The sequence below is a fragment of the Gobio gobio genome, assembly GCF_949357685.1.
Source record: "Gobio gobio genome assembly, chromosome: 15".
Classification (NCBI taxonomy): Eukaryota; Metazoa; Chordata; class Actinopteri; order Cypriniformes; family Gobionidae; genus Gobio; species Gobio gobio.
This window is the reverse complement of record NC_137108.1, coordinates 53,198,559-53,224,767: the sequence shown is the minus strand read 5'-3', so window position 1 is coordinate 53,224,767 and position 26,209 is coordinate 53,198,559. Positions and strand designations below refer to the sequence as shown.

Below are 26,209 nucleotides of genomic sequence, written 5' to 3'. Positions count from 1 at the left end.
TGGATGGATGGATGGATACAAATATGGATGGATGGATGGATGGATGGATGGATGGATGGATGGATACAAATATAGATGGATGGATGGATGGATGGATGGATGGATGGATACAAATATGGATGGATGGATGGATGGATGGATGGATGGATGGATGGATGGATGGATGGATGGATGGATGGATGGATGGATGGATGGATGGATACAAATATGGATGGATGGATGGATGGATGGATGGATGGATGGATGGATGGATGGATGGATGGATGGATGGATGCAAATATGGATGGATGGATGGATGGATGGATACAAATATAGATAGATGAATGGATGGATGGATGGATACAAATATAGATGGATGGATGGATACAAATATAGATGGATGGATGGATGATGGATGGATGGATGGATACAAATATAGATGGAAGGATGGATGGATGGATGGATGGATACAAATATGGATGGATGGATGGATACAAATATGGATGGATGGATGGATGGATGGATACAAATATAGATGGATGGATGGATGGATGGATGGATGGATGGATGGATGGATACAAATATGGATGGATGGATGGATACAAATATGGATGGATGGATACAAATATAGATAGATGAATGGATGGATGGATGGATGGATACAAATATAGATGGATGGATGGATGGATGATGGATGGATGGATACAAATATAGATGGATGAATGAATGAATGTATGGGTGGATGGATGGATGGATGGATGGATGGATGGATGGACACACACTAAAGAGATGGCGGATTATTCAACCGTGGCTCGACTTGTCCAGACTGTTTTCCAAGATGGCTGCTGTCTGTATTTGCGTAATGTTCTGTCTTTATAAAGCATCTTCTTATTAAACTGTTTGTACACTTACACAGTTCTCAATGCTTGGGTTTGCATGTAGGGACCCTCATTATGCTCCCGTGTTAGTGTGAGGCTATTTTGAGTCTTGTTAGTGGTATTAACTAGCGGTTTAATTTGACTTATTCTGTGCCCCATAGACTAGCGTTATATCTGTTTTTAGAGATAAAAATCTTTACATTCGATTTTCATGAAAACGCATCCCAGAGAACGATCTACTCGCTAACCATGTGTTAATCACCCCTAGGCTCATTTTTCACCAGAGTTGTCCTTTAATAATGTTACAAAAATAATTAAATCAGCTCATAAATTACACTTTACTATATATTCACATATCTAAAGTGTTTTTTCCCCCAAGTAGAGATTCCCCCGCATGCGTTCAATAAATAAAAATACACACTCCAGCTCTTGGACAGATCGGATATCAGAAGCGAGCTCTGATCTTCTACTGAAGAAATCTCCAGGGTGCGTACCTTTGCCATGGCTGACCTCCAGAGTCCATGTGCAGTTTAATGAGTTGGGATAGAGCTCGGGAAAGCCGGGAGAGAGGATGATGCCCTCGGGGCCGCGGACATCGCCTCCGCACAGAGCTGCAGGAAGACACGGGTGGAATCTTAACAAAGATCTGAAACTCTACAACTGTATCACTTCCAGCGCTCTGTGTTTTCCTGAGACTTCTCCTGAGATGAGCCGAGGTCAGCGGGGGATTCAAAGAGCAGACTAACCTTCACCGGAAGTAAAAATACCACCGAAAGGTTAACGAGAGCAGCGAGAATTCCTCTACTTTGAGCTACTTTCCACCTGCAGTGGTCTCCAGAAAAGGTCACAATCGCTTTATGATGTCCATGAAAGTTTCCCTGAGAAAGTGAGCGAGTGTTTTATGTAATTTCAGGGGTTTCTGTAAAAAAAGACACTGGGATATTGCATTCATATCACGGTATATGGGTTAGAGATGCACCGAAGGGGCGAAGTTATATTGCGGGAAAGTTGTGAAATTTGGCACACAGATAGAGGATAGTCCCAACTGTCCCTATATCAAATTTGGAGTCTCTAACTCAATCCCTCTAGCGCCACCACCTGTCCAAAGTTGCACTAATGTTTATGCTAATAATTTTTTAACCATACATGATAGAAACAAAATTCTTTTTTGACGATTCGATTGCACCCTATGACGTCATTTTCTGTCAGGAAAATTCTCCCGCCATTTAGAATTTTCCGCAAAACCTACTTTTGCGATCTCGCCCTAGACGAGATTTGCAAAAAAATTTAACATCTCAAAATGTTATGGAAATCGAGTTGATTCATGAAATTATTTTCGAAAAACGCGGGAACAAATTTTACGTAGCGGTTGCAAAAAAACACACTTAAGCCAATATCTCTGCAACGCTTTATGGTATTCAATCCAATCTTGGTATATGTCATCACAAGCATGACTTGAGGCAACATGCAGCGTTTCGGCACAGCGCCACCTACTGGTCCGGAGATTCAAAAATGGGTATTTTTGCTTATAACTTCGGAACCGTTTGTCCAAAAATCATAAATGGTCTCGTTAGATTCAGGACAGCATGCTGAGTCGACTGATATCCAGTTTTACCATATCGGCCATTTTGGCTGTCGGCCATTTTGAATTATGTGCTAAATTGCTGTCTTTTATGAACACATGAACGGATTGTTATGAAACTCTGTATGGGTCATCAGCACGATGCCCTGAAGGAGCCTGAGAAGTTTTGAAACAGCGCCATCTAGTGGAGAATAAAAAAAATGCTTATTACTTTGGGTGTGGTTGACTTATTTTAATGGGAGTAACTTTTTTTTGTCTCCTGAATCCTCGCCGAGTCCAACGATACCAGACTTGAACGAACCAGGCTATGGTTTGTGCAGCGTTGTAATTTAGCGCTTTAAAAACATTAGCCGATATCTTCGAAACCGCTTGTCCGATCGAGACGAAACCAGCGTCAGAAGTTCAGAAACATAGGTCGATAGCTAAACGCTAATGCCCAAATGTCAAAATATTGATATTAAGGGGTTGTAAAATCCAATCAAAGTCAGGAGTCAGTAATTTTTTCGTGTTTTTACATATAAATGTCTATAACTCCAAAACAAATTGAGATATTTTCACTTAATTTCACAAAATTGACACACACATGTATGGGCTCACTCCGAGGACACATAAGAAAAATGGTCGGATTGTGCCTCTTGCTGGCGCTATAATTAAAACAAATATGACATTGGCTCTATATAACTCATTGTTTTAATGTGGGGGTTTTAACATTTTTGCTTAAAATTGTCTTCAAATGTCTGCACTCATTTTTTCAGTTGGTCTGCTGCTAGTTTCCTTGTTTGCTTCTGTTACACTTGGCCCCGGTATTACTACAAAAAAATAAAAAAGAGACTATTTATTTTTATTACAGCTCAGACAACATATACTCACATGTTTATCACTTTTAGCAGTGGTTTATGAAACTTCAAAGGGTTTCCTGTAAAATGCCACCAGTATTGTGTATTTAGAGACACTGTAAGTGTGTATGGGGAGCGGAAATCCCCAAAAAACGGTCCCAGAGCTTAAGAGGTAAAAAAATACTTAGGATAAAATCATCTATAAAGGATGCATAAATCAAGCATTCTGCATTAGTTCAGGCAGGCCATGTAGTCAAGCTCCGCTATCAGCTGATTGGGAAAAGTCCAACCCCGCCCATATCAGCTGATTCGATTCCTATGCACTCAATTTGTTTGGGTCACATGACGTCACTGTAGCTTTGCGCCGCCATTTTGCGACACCCACGTCTCACACCCTACTATGCAATGAACACTTCGCAGATGATAGCTGGTACATGGTGCCAACGGGCATTTGGAAAGTCACTATTACCACTAACAAGGCTCAAAATAGCACCACATTTCAACTGTAGCATAATGAGGGTCCCTATATGAAAACCCAAGCATTGAGAACTTTGTAAGTGTACAGAAAGTTTATTAAAAAGATAGCTAGATTATAAAGACTGCGTCCGATTTTGTCTGCATGTAAACATGTGCGCTACAGTCTTTATAATATATCTTTTTAATAAACTGTCGGTACTCTTACAAAGTTCTCAATGCTTCGGTTTGCATTTTGGGGCCCTTATTATGCTACAGTTGAAGTGTTGTGCTATTTTGAGCCTTTTTAGTGGTATAACATAGTGATTTACCAAATGCCCGAAAGCTAGCGTTAGCAGCTCATCTCCGGTTTGCATGAAAACATGTCCCAGAGAACGGTCGACTCGGTACACATATGTTATTAACCCCTAGGTTCATATGTCGTCAGAATTGTCCTTTAAACCTACACTCACCTAAAGGATTATTAGGAACACACACTAATACTGTGTTTAACCCCCTTTCACCTTCAGAACTGCCTTAATTCTACGTGGCATTGACTCAACAAGCTGCTGAAAGCATTCTTTAGAAATGTTGGCCCATATTGACAGGAGAGCATCTGCAGTTGATGGAGATTTGTGGGATGCACATCCAGGGCACGAAGCTCCCGTTCCACCACATCCCAAAGATGCTCTATTGGGTTGAGATCTGGTGACTGTGGGGCCATTTTAGTCCAGTGAACTCATTGTCATGTTCAAGAAACCAGTTTGAAATGATTGGAGCTTTGTGACGGTGCATTATCCTGCTGGAAGTAGCCATCAGAGGATGGGGACATGGTGCTCATAAAGGGATGGACATGGTCAGAAACAATGCTCAGGTAGGCCGTGGCGTTTAAACCATGCCCAATTGGCACTAAGGGGCCTAAAGTGTGCCAAGAAAACATCCCCCACACCATTACACCACCACCACCAGCCTGCACAGTGGTAACAAGGCATGATGGATCCATGTTCTCATTCTGTTTACGCCAAATTCTGACTCTACCATCTGAATGTCTCAACAGAAATCCAGACTCATCAGACCAGGCAACATTTTTCCAGTCTTCAACTGTCCAATTTTGGTGAGCTTGTGCAAATTGTCGCCTCTTTTTCCTCTTTGTAGTGGAGATGAGTGGTACCCGGTGGGGTCTTCTGCTGTTGTAGCCCATCCGCCTCAAGGTTGTGTGTGTTGTGGCTTCACAAATGCTTTGCTGCAGACCTCGGTTGTAACGAGTGGTTATTTCAGTCAAAGTTGCTCTTCTATCAGCTTGAATCAGTCGGCCCATTCTCCTCTGACCTCTAGCATCAACAAGGCATTTTCTCCACAGGACTGCCGCATACTGGATGTTTTTCCCTTTTCACACCATTCTTTGTAAACCCTAGAAATGGTTGTGTGTGAAAATCCCAGTAACTGAGCAGATTGTGAAATACTCAGACCGGCCCGTCTGGCACCAACAACCATGCCACGCTCAAAATTGCTTAAATCTCCTTTCTTTCCCATTCCGACATTCAGTGTGGAGTTCAGGAGATTGTCTTGACCAGGACCACACCCCTAAATGCACTGAAGCAACTGCCATGTGATTGGTTGATTAGATAATTGCATTAATGACAAATTGAACTGGTGTTCCTAATAAGCCTTTAGGTGAGTGTATATTTCACTTAAACACAAATCCTGGAGGTAGGATGATGTCAAAGTTATTTTTTTCGGTCTACCTATGCAAGTCCCTTTGTTTAGCCCATGTAGTAACTTTATGAAAAGAGTAAAATGGACTTATTATTGGGCTAAACCCAGAGGTTTTAAACCTCACAGTTTCCTTATCTGTCCCTTATTACAACCTACATAGGTTCTAAGAGAGAGAGACTCAGGTTGGACAATATCTCACACATGTAATCTTTTATTTTACTATGCTCTGAGATTTTTTCTCCAGGTATCTCTGTCTCTCTCTCTCTCTCTCTCTCTCTCTCTCCCGGCCATACCGGGCGAGATTGGTCGTAAACATGGCGGCGTTCTATTTGGTAGTGATGTAGGTGGCATCTATGAATTGACCCACCTCCTCCCCAGCTCCTCCTTAAACTGTGTTTACCTTCATCAATGTCATTCTGTTGTCATTGATGCACGCTCTGTTCTCAATGGGGGGTTTCACTACCCTCACAGTTGAAAAAATGGGAGGTCGTCCCCAGAATCTGCCGCTATTCCCTGTCTTGGCTTTTCATGGAGCTCATGAAAAGATGAACAGAGCCATATCGCCAAATGTACATTTTAGCAAAATGTGCCAATAAAAAGTTGACCTTTGGTGTTTTTGACTTAAGTGGACCTGACTGAAATAAAGAATGTGTTTGAATCAGCAAAATCTGCATTAAAAACGATCGCGTGTATGTTTGCAATTTTAGGTAAGAATGGTTTCATCACGTCGCACTGAAGCGGTTCGCACAGAAACGTGTTCAGAATGGCCAAATTGTCGTATTCAGTTCAGTTTGATAATTTATGTAGGAATGGTTTTAATAACGACTTAGCAAAAATGATTATGCTTTGTTGGCTGGCTCTTTTTGTAAACTGGCTCATCGAATTTCACATAAATTGATATCAAATTTGTGTGCAGCTGAATTAATAATCTTGTTTTAAAAAATTGAAACGCATTAACAATTTTTTTTAATACTTAGGAAAATGCATCTGCCAAATGCATAAATAATGTAAAATGACTTCATGTTCTTCACACATTTTAAACCTTGAACAATACCCTCTGCTAACACAAGGAATGTTGACGTGCAATTGCAGAGGACAGAGAACCAGGGAATCTGAAGCTCATGGCTCATCTCTAATTGTGTTTCTTCTGAACACAATCTGTCAATTGAAGAGCGACTCAAAGTGTCTCCAGAAAGCGAAAGCAGCAATAGGCTGGTGGCCTTATCTCGGCCGGGCTTAAGCTATTGATTGGGACAAATATAGATCTTGAGTAATGTTCAAACCAAAGAAATAACATTTCAGTCCCATGCTAAGACTCGACTGAAGAAACCAGAAGAAAATCATTTTAAAACTGAGCTCACATTCTCAAACATTTTAAGTGATTGTAATCTAATTCACATGCCCTTACACCAGACATACAAAATCAATCTAAATCACAGCCAATCAGATGAGAGTGTGGGCGGAGTCTCTCTGCAAGTGCACTGCAGTCGCAACCAAATCAATCACAGCCAATCAGAAGAGTGTGTGGGCGGAGTCTCTCTGCAAGCGCACTGCACTCGCAATCAAATCAATCACAGCCAATCAGAAGAGCGTGTGGGCGGAGTCTCACTGCACGCGCACTGCACGCGCAACCAAATCAAATCACAGCCAATCAGAAGAGAGAGTGGGCGGAGTCTCTCTGCAAGTGCACTGCACTCTCAACTAAATCACAGCCAATCAGAAGAGTGTGTGGGCGGAGTCTCTCTGCAAGTGCACTGCACTCGCAACCAAATCAATCACAGCCAATCAGAAGAGAGTGTGGGCGGAGTCTCTCTGCAAGCGCACTGCAGTCGCAACCAAATCAATCACAGCCAATCAGAAGAGAGTGTGGGCGGAGTCTCTCTGCAAGCGCACTGCACTCGCAACCAAATCAATCACAGCCAATCAGAAGAGCGTGTGGGCGGAGTCTCTCTGCAAGCGCACTGCACTCGCAACCAAATCAATCACAGCCAATCAGAAGAGCGTGTGGGCGGAGTCTCTCTGCAAGCGCACTGCACTCGCAACCAAATCAAATCACAGCCAATCAGAAGAGAGTGTGGGCGGAGTCTCTCTGCAAGCGCACTGCACTCGCAACCAAATCAATCACAGCCAATCAGAAGAGTGTGTGGGCGGAGTCTCTCTGCAAGCGCACTGCAGTCGCAACCAAATCAATCACAGCCAATCAGAAGAGCGTGTGGGCGGAGTCTCTCTGCAAGCGCACTGCACTCGCAACCAAATCAATCACAGCCAATCAGAAGAGCGTGTGGGCGGAGTCTCTCTGCAAGCGCACTGCACTCGCAACCAAATCAATCACAGCCAATCAGAAGAGAGTGTGGGCGGAGTCTCTCTGCAAGCGCACTGCACTCGCAACCAAATCAATCACAGCCAATCAGAAGAGCGTGTGGGCGGAGTCTCTCTGCAAGCGCACTGCACTCGCAACCAAATCAATCACAGCCAATCAGAAGAGTGTGTGGGCGGAGTCTCTCTGCAAGCGCACTGCAGTCGCAACCAAATCAATCACAGCCAATCAGAAGAGCGTGTGGGCGGAGTCTCTCTGCAAGCGCACTGCACTCGCAACCAAATCAATCACAGCCAATCAGAAGAGTGTGTGGGCGGAGTCTCTCTGCAAGCGCACTGCAGTCGCAACCAAATCAAATCACAGCCAATCAGAAGAGCGTGTGGGCGGAGTCTCTCTGCAAGCACACTGCACTCGCAACCAAATCAATCACAGCCAATCAGAAGAGAGTGTGGGCGGAGTCTCTCTGCAAGCACCTGGCATGAGGTAATTCAAGCGCAGAGAGGAAGTGAAATATCAAAAATAAAATTTTAGTTCTGACTGTTTTAAGTCATTCTTTCCACAGGTTTATTTCGATCACTAGAAATGCAAATTGGTATTTTCTCCTCCTCAATTAACATGAAATCATCCATCGCGTTGCAGACGACCTGTTTTGGTCCCTTCATTTTTTTAGGGCTAAATGGTCACTAATGACTTTGCTGCAATGCATAAGGGAACTCTCAAGTAATTAAGGGCAAGCACTTAATGACAGCCTTAAATGGACCCTTAGGTTTTTCCTGCAACCCATGTTTCACTAAGTGTACACTTAACCTTATAACTCAGAGTTCTCTTAACTTCAGGGCTTTCATGCAACTCCAGGACTGAAGGAATGAAGGCAGATTTCCTCAGCGACTTCACCTTTAATGATAATGAATGTCAGCGTCCCTCCCGTGAGTCCAGGCGCCTCGGGCTCAACATCTGCCTAAATCTCTTTCTTTCTCTCTTCCCTCCGGCGCCGTGAAGTACCCAAAATATTTCCTCCACATTCAGTTCATTCAGAATGACGTGGATTCATTAAAATTGAATACGCCAAATGGGCCAGACCTGCGATGAATGCTCTTCTGGAGATAAACATTTTACTGGAAGGTTAAAGTCGTCAGAACGGACGCTAACACTTTATTTCCATAGTCCACTTTAGATGTTCTACTAACTATAAGTAACCTGTCAACTAAACATACAGTTTCAAACAATAACCAATGTAAACTTACCTGAAATTATTATGTTATTTATTTATGTTATTGTATTTATCATTCTTTTGTATGTTGATAATCCTTTTTTACTCCAGTAGCAATATAAAAAAGTAAAAAAATAAATTAATACATTTAATTTTATTGTGCATTAAAGGTAACTGTACAGTTTCTGAAAAAAAACTATGTAAACTTATTTGAAGTTGTATTTAATTGCATTGATGTTTTTTATTTGTAAATGTACAGTTTCAGAAAAATTATGTTACATTAAATTAAATTAATATTTATTTTGTTTTTATTTTATTATTTTATTACTGTATTTATCATAATTTTATTGTAAAAGTGTATTTGTTTATTACATTAAATTATTTTATTTCATTTTATTGTATTTTTTTTTTTATTTTTTTTTATTGCATTGATAATTGTAACAATTTTAAATTTACCTAAAATAATTTTATTTTATTGTATTTTATTTACTTTTTTATATATATATAAATAAATAAATACATTTCATTTTATGCTAATGTTTTTTTGTAAATGTAGTTTAAAAAAAAGTAAACTTTCCTAAATTTTGTTTTGTTTTGTTTTATTGTATTTTATTTAAATGTAAAAAATTTATTTTATTATATTTCATCTTTTAATATTTTATTTTATTACTGTATTTATCATACTTTTTTTTGTAAAAGTGTATTTGTTTATTACATTAAATTATTTTATTTCATTTTATTGTATTTTATTGTATTTTATTTTTTTATTTTAATTCCATTGATAATTGTAAAAAAAATACCTTTTGTAAATGTAAATTTACCTAAAATAATTTTATTTTATTGTATTTTATTTACATTTTAAATTTATTTTATTTTTTATTTTAATAGTATTGATAATTATAAATAAATAAATACATTTAATTTTATGCTAATGTTTATTTGTAAATGTAGTTTTAAAAAAAAGTAAACTTTCCTAAATTTGTTTTATTTTATTGTATTTTATTTAAATGTAAAAATTTTATTTTATTATATTTTATCTTTTAATATTTTATTGTATTACTGTATTTATCATTATTTTATTTAAGTTTATATTTAAGTTTATTTGTAAATTTACAGTTTCAGAAAAAAATATAAAAATTTATTTTATTGTATTATATTTACATTTTTATTTAATTATATTTTTATTGTCTAAAATGGACCAGAGTAATAAAGTGCAACTGAATGGACCTTATTTACTTTCTAGATTTCCTGGTATTATTATTATTATTATTATTATTAGATGTTCATTTTGCTCGTCCAATCAACTGGCTTTATTCTGTTAGTATGTTTCCCTGATCCAATCAATTGCAGATGGATAAACTCATCTCCCGTCCTACATCTCGCTGAACATCTTGTGGCACTCAGAAATGTCACATCACTCAAGCAAACGTGAACTGCAGTTTCCCTGAAAGAGTCCTGAGCGTCTGGAAGCAAACGAAACATCTTCAGGAAAATCTTCTGCTTTATAATTAACATTTAAGCTGATCATTATCTGCGATTGAACAGACGGAGATGCTTGTCATAGTCACAGCTGCTCAGGAAAAAGAGTTATTGAGCACAATATTCAGCAACACTTCAGCCTCCATGCACTCGAATACGCTGGGTTGAGAAAGGACAAACCCAGTAATTGGGTTAAAGGTTTGCCCAACCTGCTGGGTAGCTTTATTTAACCCAACTATTGTTTAAACAATACTATATGGCTGGCTTAAAATTAACCCAAAAAAGGTTGGAAACCCATTCACTGAGTTAAAACAACCCAATGGCTGGGTTGCTGGGTTAAAACAACTCATTCACTGAGTTAAAACAACCCAACCGATGGGTTAAAACAACCCATTCACTGAGTTAATACAACCCAACCGCTGGGTTAAAACAACCCAATCGCTGGGTCACTGAGTTAAAACAACCCAACCGCTGGGTTAAAACAACCCAACTGCTGGGTTAAAACAACCCATTCACTGAGTTAAAACAACCCAACCGATGGGTTAAAACAACCCATTCACTGAGTTAATACAACCCAACCGCGGGGTTAAAACAACCCATTCACTGAGTTAATACAACCCAACCGCGGGGTTAAAACAACCCAATCGCTGGGTCACTGAGTTAAAACAACCCAACCGCTGGGTTAAAACAACCCAACTGCTGGGTTAAAACAACCCAACTGCTGGGTTAAAACAACCCATTCACTGAGTTAAAAAAAACAATTGCTGGGTCGCTGGGTTAAAACAACGCATTCACTGGGTTAAAACAACCCATTCACTGAGTTAAAACAACCAATTGCTGGGTCGCTGGGTTAAAACAACCCATTCAATGAGTTAAAACAACCTAATTGCTGGGTCGCTGGGTTAAAACAACCCAATCGCTGGGTTAAAACAACCCATTCACTGAGTTAAAACAACCCAATTGCTGGGTCTCTGGGTTAAAACAACCCAATGGCTGGGTTTCTGGGTTAAAACAACGCATTCACTGGGTTAAAACAACCCATTCACTGGGTTAAAACAACCCATTCACTGAGTTAAAACAACCCAATTGCTGGGTCTCTGGGTTAAAACAACCCAATGGCTGGGTTTCTGGGTTAAAACAACGCATTCACTGGGTTAAAACAACCCATTCACTGGGTTAAAACAACCCATTCACTGAGTTAAAACAACCAATTGCTGGGTCGCTGGGTTAAAACAACCCATTCACTGAGTTAAAACAACCTAATTGCTGGGTCGCTGGGTTAAAACAACCCAATCGCTGGGTTAAAACAACCCATTCACTGAGTTAAAACAACCCAATTGCTGGGTCTCTGGGTTAAAACAACCCAATGGCTGGGTTTCTGGGTTAAAACAACCCATTCACTGAGTTAAAACAACCCAATGGCTGGGTTAAAACAACGCATTCACTGGGTTAAAACAACCAATTCACTGAGTTAAAACAACCCAATTGCTGGGTTAAAACAACCCATTCACTGAGTTAAAACAACCCAATGGCTGGGTTAAAACAACGCATTCACTGGGTTAAAACAACCAATTCACTGAGTTAAAACAACCCAATGGCTGGGTTAAAACAACCAATTCGATGAGTCAAAACAACCCAATTTCTGGGTCGCTGGGTTGAAAACAACCCAATGGCTGGGTTAAAACAACGCAATCACTGGGTTAAAACAACCCATTAACTGAGTTAAAACAACCCAATTGCTGGGTTGCTGGGTTAAAACAACCCATTCACTGGGTTAAAACAACCGATAGAGCTGTAGACACCCTGTGTAAGGGTCTGATGTAGAGCTGTGTAAGGGTCTGATGTAGAGCTGTGTAAGGGTCTGATGTAGAGCTGTGTAAGGGTCTGTTGTAGAGCTGTGGAAGGGTCTGTTGTAGAGCTGTGTAAGGGTCTGATGTAGAGCTGTGGAAGGGTCTGATGTAGAGCTGTGGAAGGGTCTGATGTAGAGCTGTGGAAGGGTCTGATGTAGAGCTGTGGAAGGGTCTGATGTAGAGCTGTGTAAGGGTCTGATGTAGAGCTGTGGAAGGGTCTGATGTAGAGCTGTGTAAGGGTCTGATGTAGAGCTGTGTAAGGGTCTGATGTAGAGCTGTGGAAGGGTCTGATGTAGAGCTGTGGAAGGGTCTGATGTAGAGCTGTGGAAGGGTCTGATGTAGAGCTGTGGAAGGGTCTGATGTAGAGCTGTGGAAGGGTCTGATGTAGAGCTGTGGAAGGGTCTGATGTAGAGCTGTGGAAGGGTCTGATGTAGAGCTGTGTAAGGGTCTGATGTAGAGCTGTGTAAGGGTCTGATGTAGAGCTGTGTAAGGGTCTGTTGTAGAGCTGTGGAAGGGTCTGATGTAGAGCTGTGGAAGGGTCTGATGTAGAGCTGTGTAAGGGTCTGATGTAGAGCTGTGTAAGGGTCTGATGTAGAGCTGTGTAAGGGTCTGTTGTAGAGCTGTGTAAGGGTCTGATGTAGAGCTGTGTAAGGGTCTGATGTAGAGCTGTGGAAGGGTCTGATGTAGAGCTGTGGAAGGGTCTGATGTAGAGCTGTGTAAGGGTCTGATGTAGAGCTGTGTAAGGGTCTGATGTAGAGCTGTGTAAGGGTCTGATGTAGAGCTGTGTAAGGGTCTGATGTAGAGCTGTGGAAGGGTCTGATGTAGAGCTGTGTAAGGGTCTGATGTAGAGCTATGTAAGGGTCTGATGTAGAGCTGTGTAAGGGTCTGATGTAGAGCTGTGTAAGGGTCTGATGTAGAGCTGTGGAAGGGTCTGATGTAGAGCTGTGTAAGGGTCTGATGTAGAGCTGTGGAAGGGTCTGATGTAGAGCTGTGGAAGGGTCTGATGTAGAGCTGTGTAAGGGTCTGATGTAGAGCTGTGGAAGGGTCTGATGTAGAGCTGTGTAAGGGTCTGATGTAGAGCTGTGGAAGGGTCTGATGTAGAGCTGTGGAAGGGTCTGATGGGTGTAGAGCTGTGGAAGGGTCTGATGTAGAGCTGTGGAAGGGTCTGATGTAGAGCTGTGTAAGGGTCTGATGTAGAGCTGTGTAAGGGTCTGATGTAGAGCTGTGTAAGGGTCTGATGTAGAGCTGTGTAAGGGTCTGATGTAGAGCTGTGTAAGGGTCTGATGTAGAGCTGTGTAAGGGTCTGATATAGAGCTGTGTAAGGGTCTGATGTAGAGCTGTGCAAGGGTCTGATGTAGAGCTGTGGAAGGGTCTGATGGGTATAGAGCTGTGTAAGGGTCTGATGTAGAGCTGTGTAAGGGTCTGATGTAGAGCTGTGTAAGGGTCTGATGTAGAGCTGTGTAAGGGTCTGATGGGTGTAGAGCTGTGGAAGGGTCTGATGTAGAGCTGTGGAAGGGTCTGATGTAGAGCTGTGGAAGGGTCTGATGTAGAGCTGTGTAAGGGTCTGATGTAGAGCTTTGGAAGGGTCTGATGTAGAGCTGTGGAAGGGTCTGATGTAGAGCTGTGGAAGGGTCTGATGTAGAGCTGTGGAAGGGTCTGATGTAGAGCTGTGGAAGGGTCTGATGTAGAGCTGTGTAAGGGTCTGATGTAGAGCTGTGTAAGGGTCTGATGTAGAGCTGTGTAAGGGTCTGATGTAGAGCTGTGGAAGGGTCTGATGTAGAGCTGTGTAAGGGTCTGATGTAGAGCTGTGGAAGGGTCTGATGTAGAGCTGTGTAAGGGTCTGATGTAGAGCTGTGTAAGGGTCTGATGGGTGTAGAGCTGTGGAAGGGTCTGATGTAGAGCTGTGGAAGGGTCTGATGTAGAGCTGTGGAAGGGTCTGATGTAGAGCTGTGTAAGGGTCTGATGTAGAGCTGTGGAAGGGTCTGATGTAGAGCTGTGGAAGGGTCTGATGTAGAGCTGTGGAAGGGTCTGATGTAGAGCTGTGGAAGGGTCTGATATAGAGCTGTGGAAGGGTCTGATGTAGAGCTGTGGAAGGGTCTGATGTAGAGCTGTGGAAGGGTCTGATGTAGAGCTGTGGAAGGGTCTGATATAGAGCTGTGTAAGGGTCTGATGTAGAGCTGTGGAAGGGTCTGATGTAGAGCTGTGGAAGGGTCTGATGGGTGTAGAGCTGTGTAAGGGTCTGATGTAGAGCTGTGGAAGGGTCTGATATAGAGCTGTGTAAGGGTCTGATGTAGAGCTGTGGAAGGGTCTGATGTAGAGCTGTGGAAGGGTCTGATGGGTGTAGAGCTGTGGAAGGGTCTGATGTAGAGCTGTGTAATGGTCTGATGGGTGTAGAGCTGTGGAAGGGTCTGATGTAGAGCTGTGTAAGGGTCTGATATAGAGCTGTGTAAGGGTCTGATGTAGAGCTGTGGAAGGGTCTGATGTAGAGCTGTGGAAGGGTCTGATATAGAGCTGTGTAAGGGTCTGATGTAGAGCTGTGGAAGGGTCTGATATAGAGCTGTGTAAGGGTCTGATGTAGAGCTGTGGAAGGGTCTGATGTAGAGCTGTGGAAGGGTCTGATATAGAGCTGTGTAAGGGTCTGATATAGAGCTGTGTAAGGGTCTGATGTAGAGCTGTGGAAGGGTCTGATATAGAGCTGTGGAAGGTTTTGATGGGTGTAGAGCTGTGGAAGGGTCTGATGTAGAGCTGTGGAAGGTTTTGATGGGTGTAGAGCTGTGGAAGGGTCTGATGTAGAGCTGTGGAAGGGTCTGATGTAGAGCTGTGGAAGGTTTTGATGGGTGTAGAGCTGTGGAAGGGACTGATGTAGAGCTGTGTAAGGGTCTGATGTAGAGCTGTGTAAGGGTCTGATGTAGAGCTGTGGAAGGGTCTGATATAGAGCTGTGGAAGGTTTTGATGGGTGTAGAGCTGTGGAAGGGTCTGATGTAGAGCTGTGGAAGGTTTTGATGGGTGTAGAGCTGTGGAAGGGTCTGATGTAGAGCTGTGGAAGGGTCTGATGTAGAGCTGTGGAAGGTTTTGATGGGTGTAGAGCTGTGGAAGGGACTGATGTAGAGCTGTGTAAGGGTCTGATGTAGAGCTGTGTAAGGGTCTGATGTAGAGCTGTGGAAGGGTCTGATGTAGAGCTGTGGAAGGGTCTGATGTAGAGCTGTGGAAGGGTCTGATGTAGAGCTGTGGAAGGGTCTGATGTAGAGCTGTGGAAGGGTCTGATGTAGAGCTGTGTAAGGGTCTGATGTAGAGCTGTGTAAGGGTCTGATGTAGAGCTGTGTAAGGGTCTGATGTAGAGCTGTGTAAGGGTCTGATGTAGAGCTGTGTAAGGGTCTGATGGGTGTAGAGCTGTGGAAGGGTCTGATGGGTGTAGAGCTGTGGAAGGGTCTGATGTAGAGCTGTGTAAGGGTCTGATGTAGAGCTGTGGAAGGGTCTGATGTAGAGCTGTGTAAGGGTCTGATGTAGAGCTGTGGAAGGGTCTGATGTAGAGCTGTGGAAGGGTCTGATGTAGAGCTGTGGAAGGGTCTGATGGGTGTAGAGCTGTGTAAGGGTCTGATGTAGAGCTGTGGAAGGGTCTGATATAGAGCTGTGTAAGGGTCTGATATAGAGCTGTGGAAGGGTCTGATGTAGAGCTGTGTAAGGGTCTGATATAGAGCTGTGGAAGGGTCTGATGTAGAGCTGTGGAAGGGTCTGATGTAGAGCTGTGGAAGGGTCTGATGTAGAGCTGTGGAAGGGTCTGATGTAGAGCTGTGGAAGGGTCTGATGTAGAGCTGTGTAAGGGTCTGATGTAGAGCTGTGGAAGGGTCTGATGTAGAGCTGTGGAAGGGTCTGATGTAGAGCTGTGGAAGGGTCTGATATAGAGCTGTGCAAGGGTCTGATGTAGAGCTGTGGAAGGGTCTGATATAGAGCTGTGTAAGGGTCTGATGTAGAGCTGTGGAAGGGTCTGATGGGTATAGAGCTGTGTAAGGGTCTGATGTAGAGCTGTGGAAGGGTCTGATGGGTATAGAGCTGTGTAAGGGTCTGATGTAGAGCTGTGGAAGGGTCTGATGTAGAGCTGTGTAAGGGTCTGATGTAGAGCTGTGTAAGGGTCTGATGTAGAGCTGTGTAAGGGTCTGATGTAGAGCTGTGTAAGGGTCTGATGTAGAGCTGTGTAAGGGTCTGATGTAGAGCTGTGTAAGGGTCTGATGGGTGTAGAGCTGTGGAAGGGTCTGATGGGTGTAGAGCTGTGGAAGGGTCTGATGTAGAGCTGTGGAAGGGTCTGATGTAGAGCTGTGTAAGGGTCTGATGTAGAGCTGTGGAAGGGTCTGATGTAGAGCTGTGGAAGGGTCTGATGTAGAGCTGTGGAAGGGTCTGATGGGTGTAGAGCTGTGTAAGGGTCTGATGTAGAGCTGTGGAAGGGTCTGATATAGAGCTGTGTAAGGGTCTGATATAGAGCTGTGGAAGGGTCTGATGTAGAGCTGTGTAAGGGTCTGATATAGAGCTGTGGAAGGGTCTGATGTAGAGCTGTGGAAGGGTCTGATGTAGAGCTGTGGAAGGGTCTGATGTAGAGCTGTGGAAGGGTCTGATGTAGAGCTGTGGAAGGGTCTGATGTAGAGCTGTGTAAGGGTCTGATGTAGAGCTGTGGAAGGGTCTGATGTAGAGCTGTGGAAGGGTCTGATGTAGAGCTGTGGAAGGGTCTGATATAGAGCTGTGCAAGGGTCTGATGTAGAGCTGTGGAAGGGTCTGATATAGAGCTGTGTAAGGGTCTGATGTAGAGCTGTGGAAGGGTCTGATGGGTATAGAGCTGTGTAAGGGTCTGATGTAGAGCTGTGGAAGGGTCTGATATAGAGCTGTGTAAGGGTCTGATGTAGAGCTGTGGAAGGGTCTGATGTAGAGCTGTGGAAGGGTCTGATGTAGAGCTGTGTAAGGGTCTGATGGGTGTAGAGCTGTGGAAGGGTCTGATGTAGAGCTGTGTAAGGGTCTGATATAGAGCTGTGTAAGGGTCTGATGTAGAGCTGTGGAAGGGTCTGATGTAGAGCTGTGGAAGGGTCTGATGTAGAGCTGTGAAAGGGTCTGATATAGAGCTGTGTAAGGGTCTGATGTAGAGCTGTGGAAGGGTCTGATGTAGAGCTGTGTAAGGGTCTGATGTAGAGCTGTGGAAGGGTCTGATGTAGAGCTGTGGAAGGTTTTGATGGGTGTAGAGCTGTGGAAGGGTCTGATGTAGAGCTGTGTAAGGGTCTGATGTAGAGCTGTGGAAGGGTCTGCTGTAGAGCTGTGGAAGGTTTTGATGGGTGTAGAGCTGTGGAAGGTTTTGATGGGTGTAGAGCTGTGGAAGGGTCTGATGTAGAGCTGTGGAAGGTTTTGATGGGTGTAGAGCTGTGGAAGGGTCTGATGTAGAGCTGTGGAAGGGTCTGATGTAGAGCTGTGGAAGGTTTTGATGGGTGTAGAGCTGTGGAAGGGTCTGATGTAGAGCTGTGGAAGGGTCTGATGTAGAGCTGTGGAAGGGTCTGATGTAGAGCTGTGGAAGGGTCTGATGTAGAGCTGTGGAAGGGTCTGATGTAGAGCTGTGGAAGGGTCTGATGTAGAGCTGTGGAAGGTTTTGATGGGTGTAGAGCTGTGGAAGGGTCTGATGTAGAGCAGTGGAAGGGTCTGATGTAGAGCTGTGGAAGGGTCTGATGTAGAGCTGTGGAAGGTTTTGATGGGTGTAGAGCTGTGGAAGGGTCTGATGTAGAGCTGTGGAAGGGTCTGATGTAGAGCTGTGGAAGGGTCTGATATAGAGCTGTGGAAGGGTCTGATGGGTGTAGAGCTGTGGAAGGGTCTGATGTAGAGCTGTGTAAGGGTCTGATGTAGAGCTCTGGAAGGGTCTGATGTAGAGCTGTGGAAGGGTCTGATGTAGAGCTGTGGAAGGGTCTGATGTAGAGCTGTGGAAGGGTCTGATGGGTGTAGAGCTGTGGAAGGGTCTGATGTAGAGCTGTGGAAGGGTCTGATGTAGAGCTGTGGAAGGGTCTGATGTAGAGCTCTGGAAGGGTCTGATGTAGAGCTGTGGAAGGGTCTGATGTAGAGCTGTGGAAGGGTCTGATGTAGAGCTGTGGAAGGGTCTGATGTAGAGCTGTGGAAGGGTCTGATGTAGAGCTGTGGAAGGGTCTGATGTAGAGCTGTGGAAGGGTCTGATGTAGAGCTGTGTAAGGGTCTGATGGGTGTAGAGCTGTGGAAGGGTCTGATGTAGAGCTGTGGAAGGGTCTGATGTAGAGCTGTGGAAGGGTCTGATGTAGAGCTGTGTAAGGGTCTGATGTAGAGCTGTGGAAGGGTCTGATGTAGAGCTGTGGAAGGGTCTGATGTAGAGCTGTGGAAGGGTCTGATGTAGAGCTGTGTAAGGGTCTGTTGTAGAGCTGTGGAAGGGTCTGATGTAGAGCTGTGTAAGGGTCTGATGTAGAGCTGTGTAAGGGTCTGATGTAGAGCTGTGGAAGGGTCTGATGTAGAGCTGTGTAAGGGTCTTTTGTAGAGCTGTGGAAGGGTCTGATGTAGAGCTGTGTAAGGGTCTGATGTAGAGCTGTGTAAGGGTCTGATGTAGAGCTGTGGAAGGGTCTGATGTAGAGCTGTGGAAGGGTCTGATGTAGAGCTGTGGAAGGGTCTGATGTAGAGCTGTGGAAGGGTCTGATGTAGAGCTGTGGAAGGGTCTGATGTAGAGCTGTGGAAGGGTCTGATATAGAGCTGTGTAAGGGTCTGATGTAGAGCTGTGTAAGGGTCTGATGTAGAGCTGTGGAAGGGTCTGATGTAGAGCTGTGGAAGGGTCTGATGTAGAGCTGTGGAAGGGTCTGATGTAGAGCTGTGTAAGGGTCTGATGTAGAGCTGTGGAAGGGTCTGATGTAGAGCTGTGGAAGGGTCTGATGTAGAGCTGTGGAAGGGTCTGATATAGAGCTGTGGAAGGGTCTGATATAGAGCTGTGGAAGGGTCTGATGTAGAGCTGTGGAAGGGTCTGATGTAGAGCTGTGGAAGGGTCTGATGTAGAGCTGTGGAAGGGTCTGATATAGAGCTGTGGAAGGGTCTGATGTAGAGCTGTGGAAGGGTCTGATGTAGAGCTGTGGAAGGGTCTGATGTAGAGCTGTGGAAGGGTCTGATATAGAGCTGTGGAAGGGTCTGATATAGAGCTGTGGAAGGGTCTGATGTAGAGCTGTGGAAGGGTCTGATGTAGAGCTGTGGAAGGGTCTGATGTAGAGCTGTGGAAGGGTCTGATGTAGAGCTGTGGAAGGGTCTGATGTAGAGCTGTGGAAGGGTCTGATGTAGAGCTGTGTAAGGGTCTGATGTAGAGCTGTGGAAGGGTCTGATGTAGAGCTGTGGAAGGGTCTGATGTAGAGCTGTGGAAGGGTCTGATGTAGAGCTGTGGAAGGGTCTGATGTAGAGCTGTGTAAGGGTCTGATGTAGAGCTGTGGAAGGGTCTGATGTAGAGCTGTGTAAGGGTCTGATGTAGAGCTGTGTAAGGGTCTGATGTAGAGCTGTGGAAGGGTCTGATGTAGAGCTGTGTAAGGGTCTGATGTAGAGCTGTGGAAGGGTCTGATGTAGAGCTGTGTAAGGGTCTGATGTAGAGCTGTGGAAGGGTCTGATGGGTGTAGAGCTGTGTAAGGGTCTGATGGGTGTAGAGCTGTGTAAGGGTCTGATGTAGAGCTGTGGAAGGGTCTGATATAGAGCTGTGGAAGGGTCTGATATAGAGCTGTGGAAGGGTCTGATGTAGAGCTGTGGAAGGGTCTGATGTAGAGCTGTGGAAGGGTCTGATGTAGAGCTGTGGAAGGGTCTGATGTAGAGCTGTGTAAGGGTCTGATGTAGAGCTGTGGAAGGGTCTGATGTAGAGCTGTGGAAGGGTCTGATGTAGAGCTGTGGAAGGGTCTGATGTAGAGCTGTGGAAGGGTCTGATGTAGAGCTGTGGAAGGGTCTGATGTAGAGCTGTGGAAGGGTCTGATGTAGAGCTGTGCAAGGGTCTGATGTAGAGCTGTGGAAGGGTCTGATGTAGAGCTGTGGAAGGGTCTGATGTAGAGCTGTGGAAGGGTCTGATGTAGAGCTGTGGAAGGGTCTGATGTAGAGCTGTGGAAGGGTCTGATGTAGAGCTGTGGAAGGGTCTGATGGGTGTAGAGCTGTGGAAGGGTCTGATGTAGAGCTGTGGAAGGGTCTGATGTAGAGCTGTGGAAGGGTCTGATGTAGAGCTCTGGAAGGGTCTGATGTAGAGCTGTGGAAGGGTCTGATGTAGAGCTGTGGAAGGGTCTGATGTAGAGCTGTGTAAGGGTCTGATGTAGAGCTGTGGAAGGGTCTGATGTAGAGCTGTGGAAGGGTCTGATGTAGAGCTGTGGAAGGGTCTGATGTAGAGCTGTGGAAGGGTCTGATGTAGAGCTGTGGAAGGGTCTGATGTAGAGCTGTGGAAGGGTCTGATGTAGAGCTGTGGAAGGGTCTGATGTAGAGCTGTGGAAGGGTCTGATGTAGAGCTGTGGAAGGGTCTGATGTAGAGCTGTGGAAGGGTCTGATGTAGAGCTGTGGAAGGGTCTGATGTAGAGCTGTGGAAGGGTCTGATGTAGAGCTGTGTAAGGGTCTGATGTAGAGCTGTGGAAGGGTCTGATGTAGAGCTGTGGAAGGGTCTGATGGGTGTAGAGCTGTGGAAGGGTCTGATGTAGAGCTGTGTAAGGGTCTGATGGGTGTAATGGCTCACCGTCACATGAGGGCAGAGCGTGGCTCCACCAGTGGTTCTTCTCACAGACCAGCTGCTCCTCGTGGCTCAGTCTGTATCCGGGCTCACAGCCAAACCACACCACCGAGCCGATGGCCAAGTCCTGTCCGTAACGTATCCCGTTTACCGGCACGCCGGGATCCAGACATGAGTGAGTGTCCAGAGTGACGCCTGAAGCACAGAGAACGGACATTTTACATGACTAAAGATACAATTAGAGTTAAACAGAAAATATTTAATAATTTTATGTAACTGTGCATTAAAGGTAAATGTACAGTTTCAGAGATGAAGGAATGTAAACTTACCTAAAATTATAATTTTTATTTAATTATTTATTATTCTATTCTATTCATTCTATTCCATTTTATTTTATTATTTTATTTAATTGAATTTCAAAATTTTATTTTATTTCATAATTTTATTTTATTATTTCATTTCACTATTTTATTTATTTCATTTTATTTCATTTATTTCATTGTATTTTATTGTTTTATAATTTATTTATTTTATTTTAGTGCATTCTATTATTTTTATTTTATTTTATTAATTTAATTTAATCTATATATTTTATTTCATTTTTTATTTTATTTTAGTGTATTTTATTTTATTTCACTGCATTAATAACTGTTTTTTATCATTTTTGTATTGTGCAAATGTATTTTATTATTTTATTTTATTTAGTTTTTTATTGCATTGATATTGTATTTATTATACATTTGTTTAATAATACTTGTGTACTCCAGTAAAAATATAAAATGTATTAAAAAAAATGTTTTTAATGTCCATTAAAGGTAAATGTACAGTTTCAGAAAAGGCATAAATATTTTTTATTTTTTATCTTATTTCATTAATTTAATTCAATTTAATTCACAATTATTCATATTTGTATTTATCATTACTTTATTTGTTAATAACACTAAAGTAAAAACCATTTCTGTTTATTTCACAGCATTTGTCGCTGTAAGCGCTGCAGACGGTTTGGAAATATGAATGCACAGTTTTTGTCAAGACAATAAAGCACACTATAAACCGCAAAAGGGAGGGGGGGCAGAAAAGGCAAGAAATAGAGAGAGCGAGACAGAAAACTACAAAGAGAAATCCTGGAGCTGTTTGCTTGTGTGCAGAAATAGATATGATTCAGGTCGAAATATCATTTCTCACACGGTTTATAAAGACGGCTGACTCACTTTCATAGAAGAGCTTAAAGCCACTGTTAGAGCGACTGTTATCGGTGGTGAAGAGCAGATACAGGAAGTTGCCGCTGCTGAACAGGAACTGAGGGACTTGGGTGCCATTTAGAGACGCGATCAGGGGCGAGAGGAGATTAGGCCCGTCGTGAACCTCTAGAAAGTCATAATTGAGTTCTGTCTGGAACCTGCCGGAAATAAAACAGATCAAAGAAAGGAGATAAAGAAATGACCCACTGTCCACACACACACACACACACAGAGCTCATTACCCACGGCTGGCCCACCGCCTGTCTTAATGAGAGCCGGTGTTCACACTGTTCACTACAGATCAAACACACTCATCATGACAATCATGACCATACACACATTTACTCATCCTGCAGCCGTTCCAGACCTGAGCTCTGAGTCTCCAACATCACACTCACTGCAATAAACACTGAAGACAACTACACACAACAGATGATGGATGGATGGACGGATGGATGGAACGATAGATAGAACGATGGATGGATGGATGAAACAATAGATAGAAGGATGGAGGGATGGATAGACCGATAGATAGAACAATGGATGGATGGATGAAACAATAGATAGAAGGATGGAGGGATGGATAGACCGATGGATGGATGGATGGATGGATGGATGGATGGTTGGATGGATGGATGGATGGATGGATGGATGGATGGATGGATGGATGGATGAAACGATAGATAGAACGATGGATGGATGGATGGATGAAACAATAGATAGAACGATGGATGGATGGATGGATGAAACAATAGATAGAAGGATGGAGGGATGGATAGACCGATAGATAGAACGATGGATGGATGGATGAAACAATAGATAGAAGGATGAAACAATAGATAGACCGATGGATGGATGGATGGATGGATGGATGGATGGATGGATGGATGGATGGATGGATGGATGGATGGATGGATGGATGGATGGATGGATGAAACGATAGATAGAACGATGGATGGATGGATGAAACAATAGATAGAAGGATGGAGGGATGGATAGACCGATAGATAGAACGATGGATGGATGGATGAAACAATAGATAGAAGGATGGAGGGATGGATAGACCGATAGATAGAACGATGGATGGATGGATGAAACAATAGATAGAAGGATGGAGGGATGGATAGACCGATAGATAGAATGATGGATGGATGGATGGATGGATGGATGGATGGATGGATGAAACGATAGATAGAACGATGGATGGATGGATAGAAGGATAGATAGATAGAATGATGGATGGACGGATGGATGAAACGATAGATAGAACGATGGAGGGATGAATGGATGGATAGACCGATAGATAGAATGATGGATGGATGGATAATGGATGGAACGATAGATAGAACGATGGATGGATGGATGGATGGATGGATAGAATGATAGATAGAACGATGGATGGATGGATTGATAGAACGATATATAGAACGATGAATGGATGGATGATGGATAGAACAATAGATAGAATGATGGATGGATGAAACGATAGATAGAACGATGGAGGGATGGATAGAATGATAGATAGTACGATGGACGGATGGATGGATAGAATGATAGATAGAACGATGGATGGATGGATTGATAGAACGATATATAGAACGATGGATGGATGGATGGATGGATGGATGATGGATAGAACAATAGATAGAATGATTGATGGATGGATGTATGGATGGATGAAATGATAGATAGAACGATGGATGGATGTATAGAATGATAGATAGAACGATGGATGGATGGATTGATAGAACGATATATAGAACGATGGATGGATGGATGATGGATAGAACAATAGATAGAATGATTGATGGATGGATGAAACGATAGATAGAACGATGGATGGATGGATGGATAGAATGATAGATAGAACGATGAACGGATAGATAGATAGATAGATAGATAGATAGATAGATAGATAGATAGATAGATAGATAGATAGATAGATAGATAGATAGATAGATAGATAGATAGATAGATAGATAGATAGATAGATAGATAGATAGATAGATAGATAGATAGATAGATAGATTACGGTGACGCATTGCTGCCACGTACATATTATTTTTTTCACTCAATTATGTCGTAATAACGAGATCTTATGTTGTAAAAACGACATAATTTTCTCATTAAAACGACATATAATTTCTCCTAATAAGGACATGTGTTGTACAGTGATGTCTACAAAATATGCCTGTATCCACATTAGAGAATCCATATAGCCCATGCCTTTGATCTATAATAGGCCTACTGTAATATATTGTATGTTATACTGTAATACATATATTCTAGAAATGTATTAAAAAGAAAGACGCTTTCAGCCTTACTCAAAGGCCGCGGAAACAGGCCAGTGGGTTCGTTACGCATGTCAATCCATTCCGCGTTCCTATTTTGCTTCTTATGCATTAAATATACAGGCCATTAGTTTATGAAACCTTGATTAAAATTAAAATACAATTTATAGAAAACGAAATTCCCTTTAAAGAAATGATTTCTGCAAAACGACACTCAATAAAAATCACGTCTGACCCCACCCCATGTCTCCAGACATATTGTGCATCTTACTCATGCTGCTCACTTTTCATCATCAACATATGAAATTAAAATAATAATATAATAGGCTAATATTTAAACATATAGCCTAACTATGAATCTAAATAGGCTATGTTTTGCATGTAGCCTACTCCACTCCAAACGCTTCAAAAATGTATTTTGTTTATTAAACGCAAAGTTTTTAATTTCAAATGTAATTTCTAAATTCAGTTCATATTTCCAACGAAATTCCGAGCCAAAATAACGAAGTGGTAAAAAAAAAGCAAAAATGATAAATATTAAAGAATTTGCGGGCGCTTTCGTCGGCATGAGCCTATATAGGCTATAAAATGCACAATATGTCTAGTGACATGGGGTGGGGTCAGACGTGATTTTTATTGTGTGTTGTTTTGCAGAAATAATTTCTTTTTAAGTGAATTTCGTTTTCTATAAATTGTATTTTAATTTTGATGTTGAGAAAAGACGTCGTTTTAACAACATAAGATCTCGTTATTACGAGAAAAGATGTCATTTTAACAACATAAGATCTTGTTATTACGAGAAAATTGTCATTTTTACGACATAAGATCTCGTTATTATGAGAAAAGATGTAATTTTAACGACATAAGATCTCGTCATTATGAGAAAAGATGTAGTTTTTACGACATAAGATCTCGTTATTATGAGAAAAGATGTAGTTTTTACGACATAAGATCTCGTTATTATGAGAAAAGATGTTTTAACGACATAAGATCTCGTTATTACGAGAAAAGATGTCGTTTTAACGACATAAGATCTCGTTATTACGAGAAAAGATGTTGTTTTAACGACATAAGATCTCGTTATTACGAGAAAAGATGTCGTTTTTACGACATAAGATCTCGTTATTACAAGGTTTTTTTACGACATAAGATCTCGGTATTACGAGAAAAGATGTAGTTTTTACGACATAAGATCTCGTTATTACGAGAAAAGATGTCGTTAAAACGACAACATCTCGTTATTACGAGAAAAGTTGTTGTTTTTACGACATAAGATCTCGTCATTATGAGAAAAGATGTAGTTTTTACGACATAAGATCTCGTTATTATGAGAAAAGATGTTTTAACGACATAAGATCTCGTTATTACGAGAAAAGATGTCGTTTTAACGACATAAGATCTCGTTATTACGAGAAAAGATGTTGTTTTAACGACATAAGATCTCGTTATTATGAGAAAAGATGTAATTTTAACGACATAAGATCTCGTCATTATGAGAAAAGATGTAGTTTTTACGACATAAGATCTCGTTATTATGAGAAAAGATGTTTTAACGACATAAGATCTCGTTATTACGAGAAAAGATGTCGTTTTAACGACATAAGATCTCGTTATTACGAGAAAAGATGTTGTTTTAACGACATAAGATCTCGTTATTACGAGAAAAGATG

The 26,209-nt window shown here is 42.4% G+C and overlaps 1 protein-coding gene across 1 annotated transcript in view; it reads right to left on the bottom strand.

The window, feature by feature from the left end:
- csmd3a (CUB and Sushi multiple domains 3a) overlaps positions 1 to 26,209 on the bottom strand; it is a gene marked incomplete at both ends in the record, with an annotated part of 567,839 nt that overhangs the window by 303,670 nt on the left and 237,960 nt on the right. Inside the window, 3 exons of the mRNA XM_079838157.1 lie at positions 1,352 to 1,468; positions 21,014 to 21,202; positions 22,219 to 22,406. Of these exons, the coding sequence (XP_079694283.1) occupies positions 1,352 to 1,468; positions 21,014 to 21,202; positions 22,219 to 22,406 (494 nt within the window). The remainder of the gene's footprint in view (positions 1 to 1,351; positions 1,469 to 21,013; positions 21,203 to 22,218; positions 22,407 to 26,209) is intronic.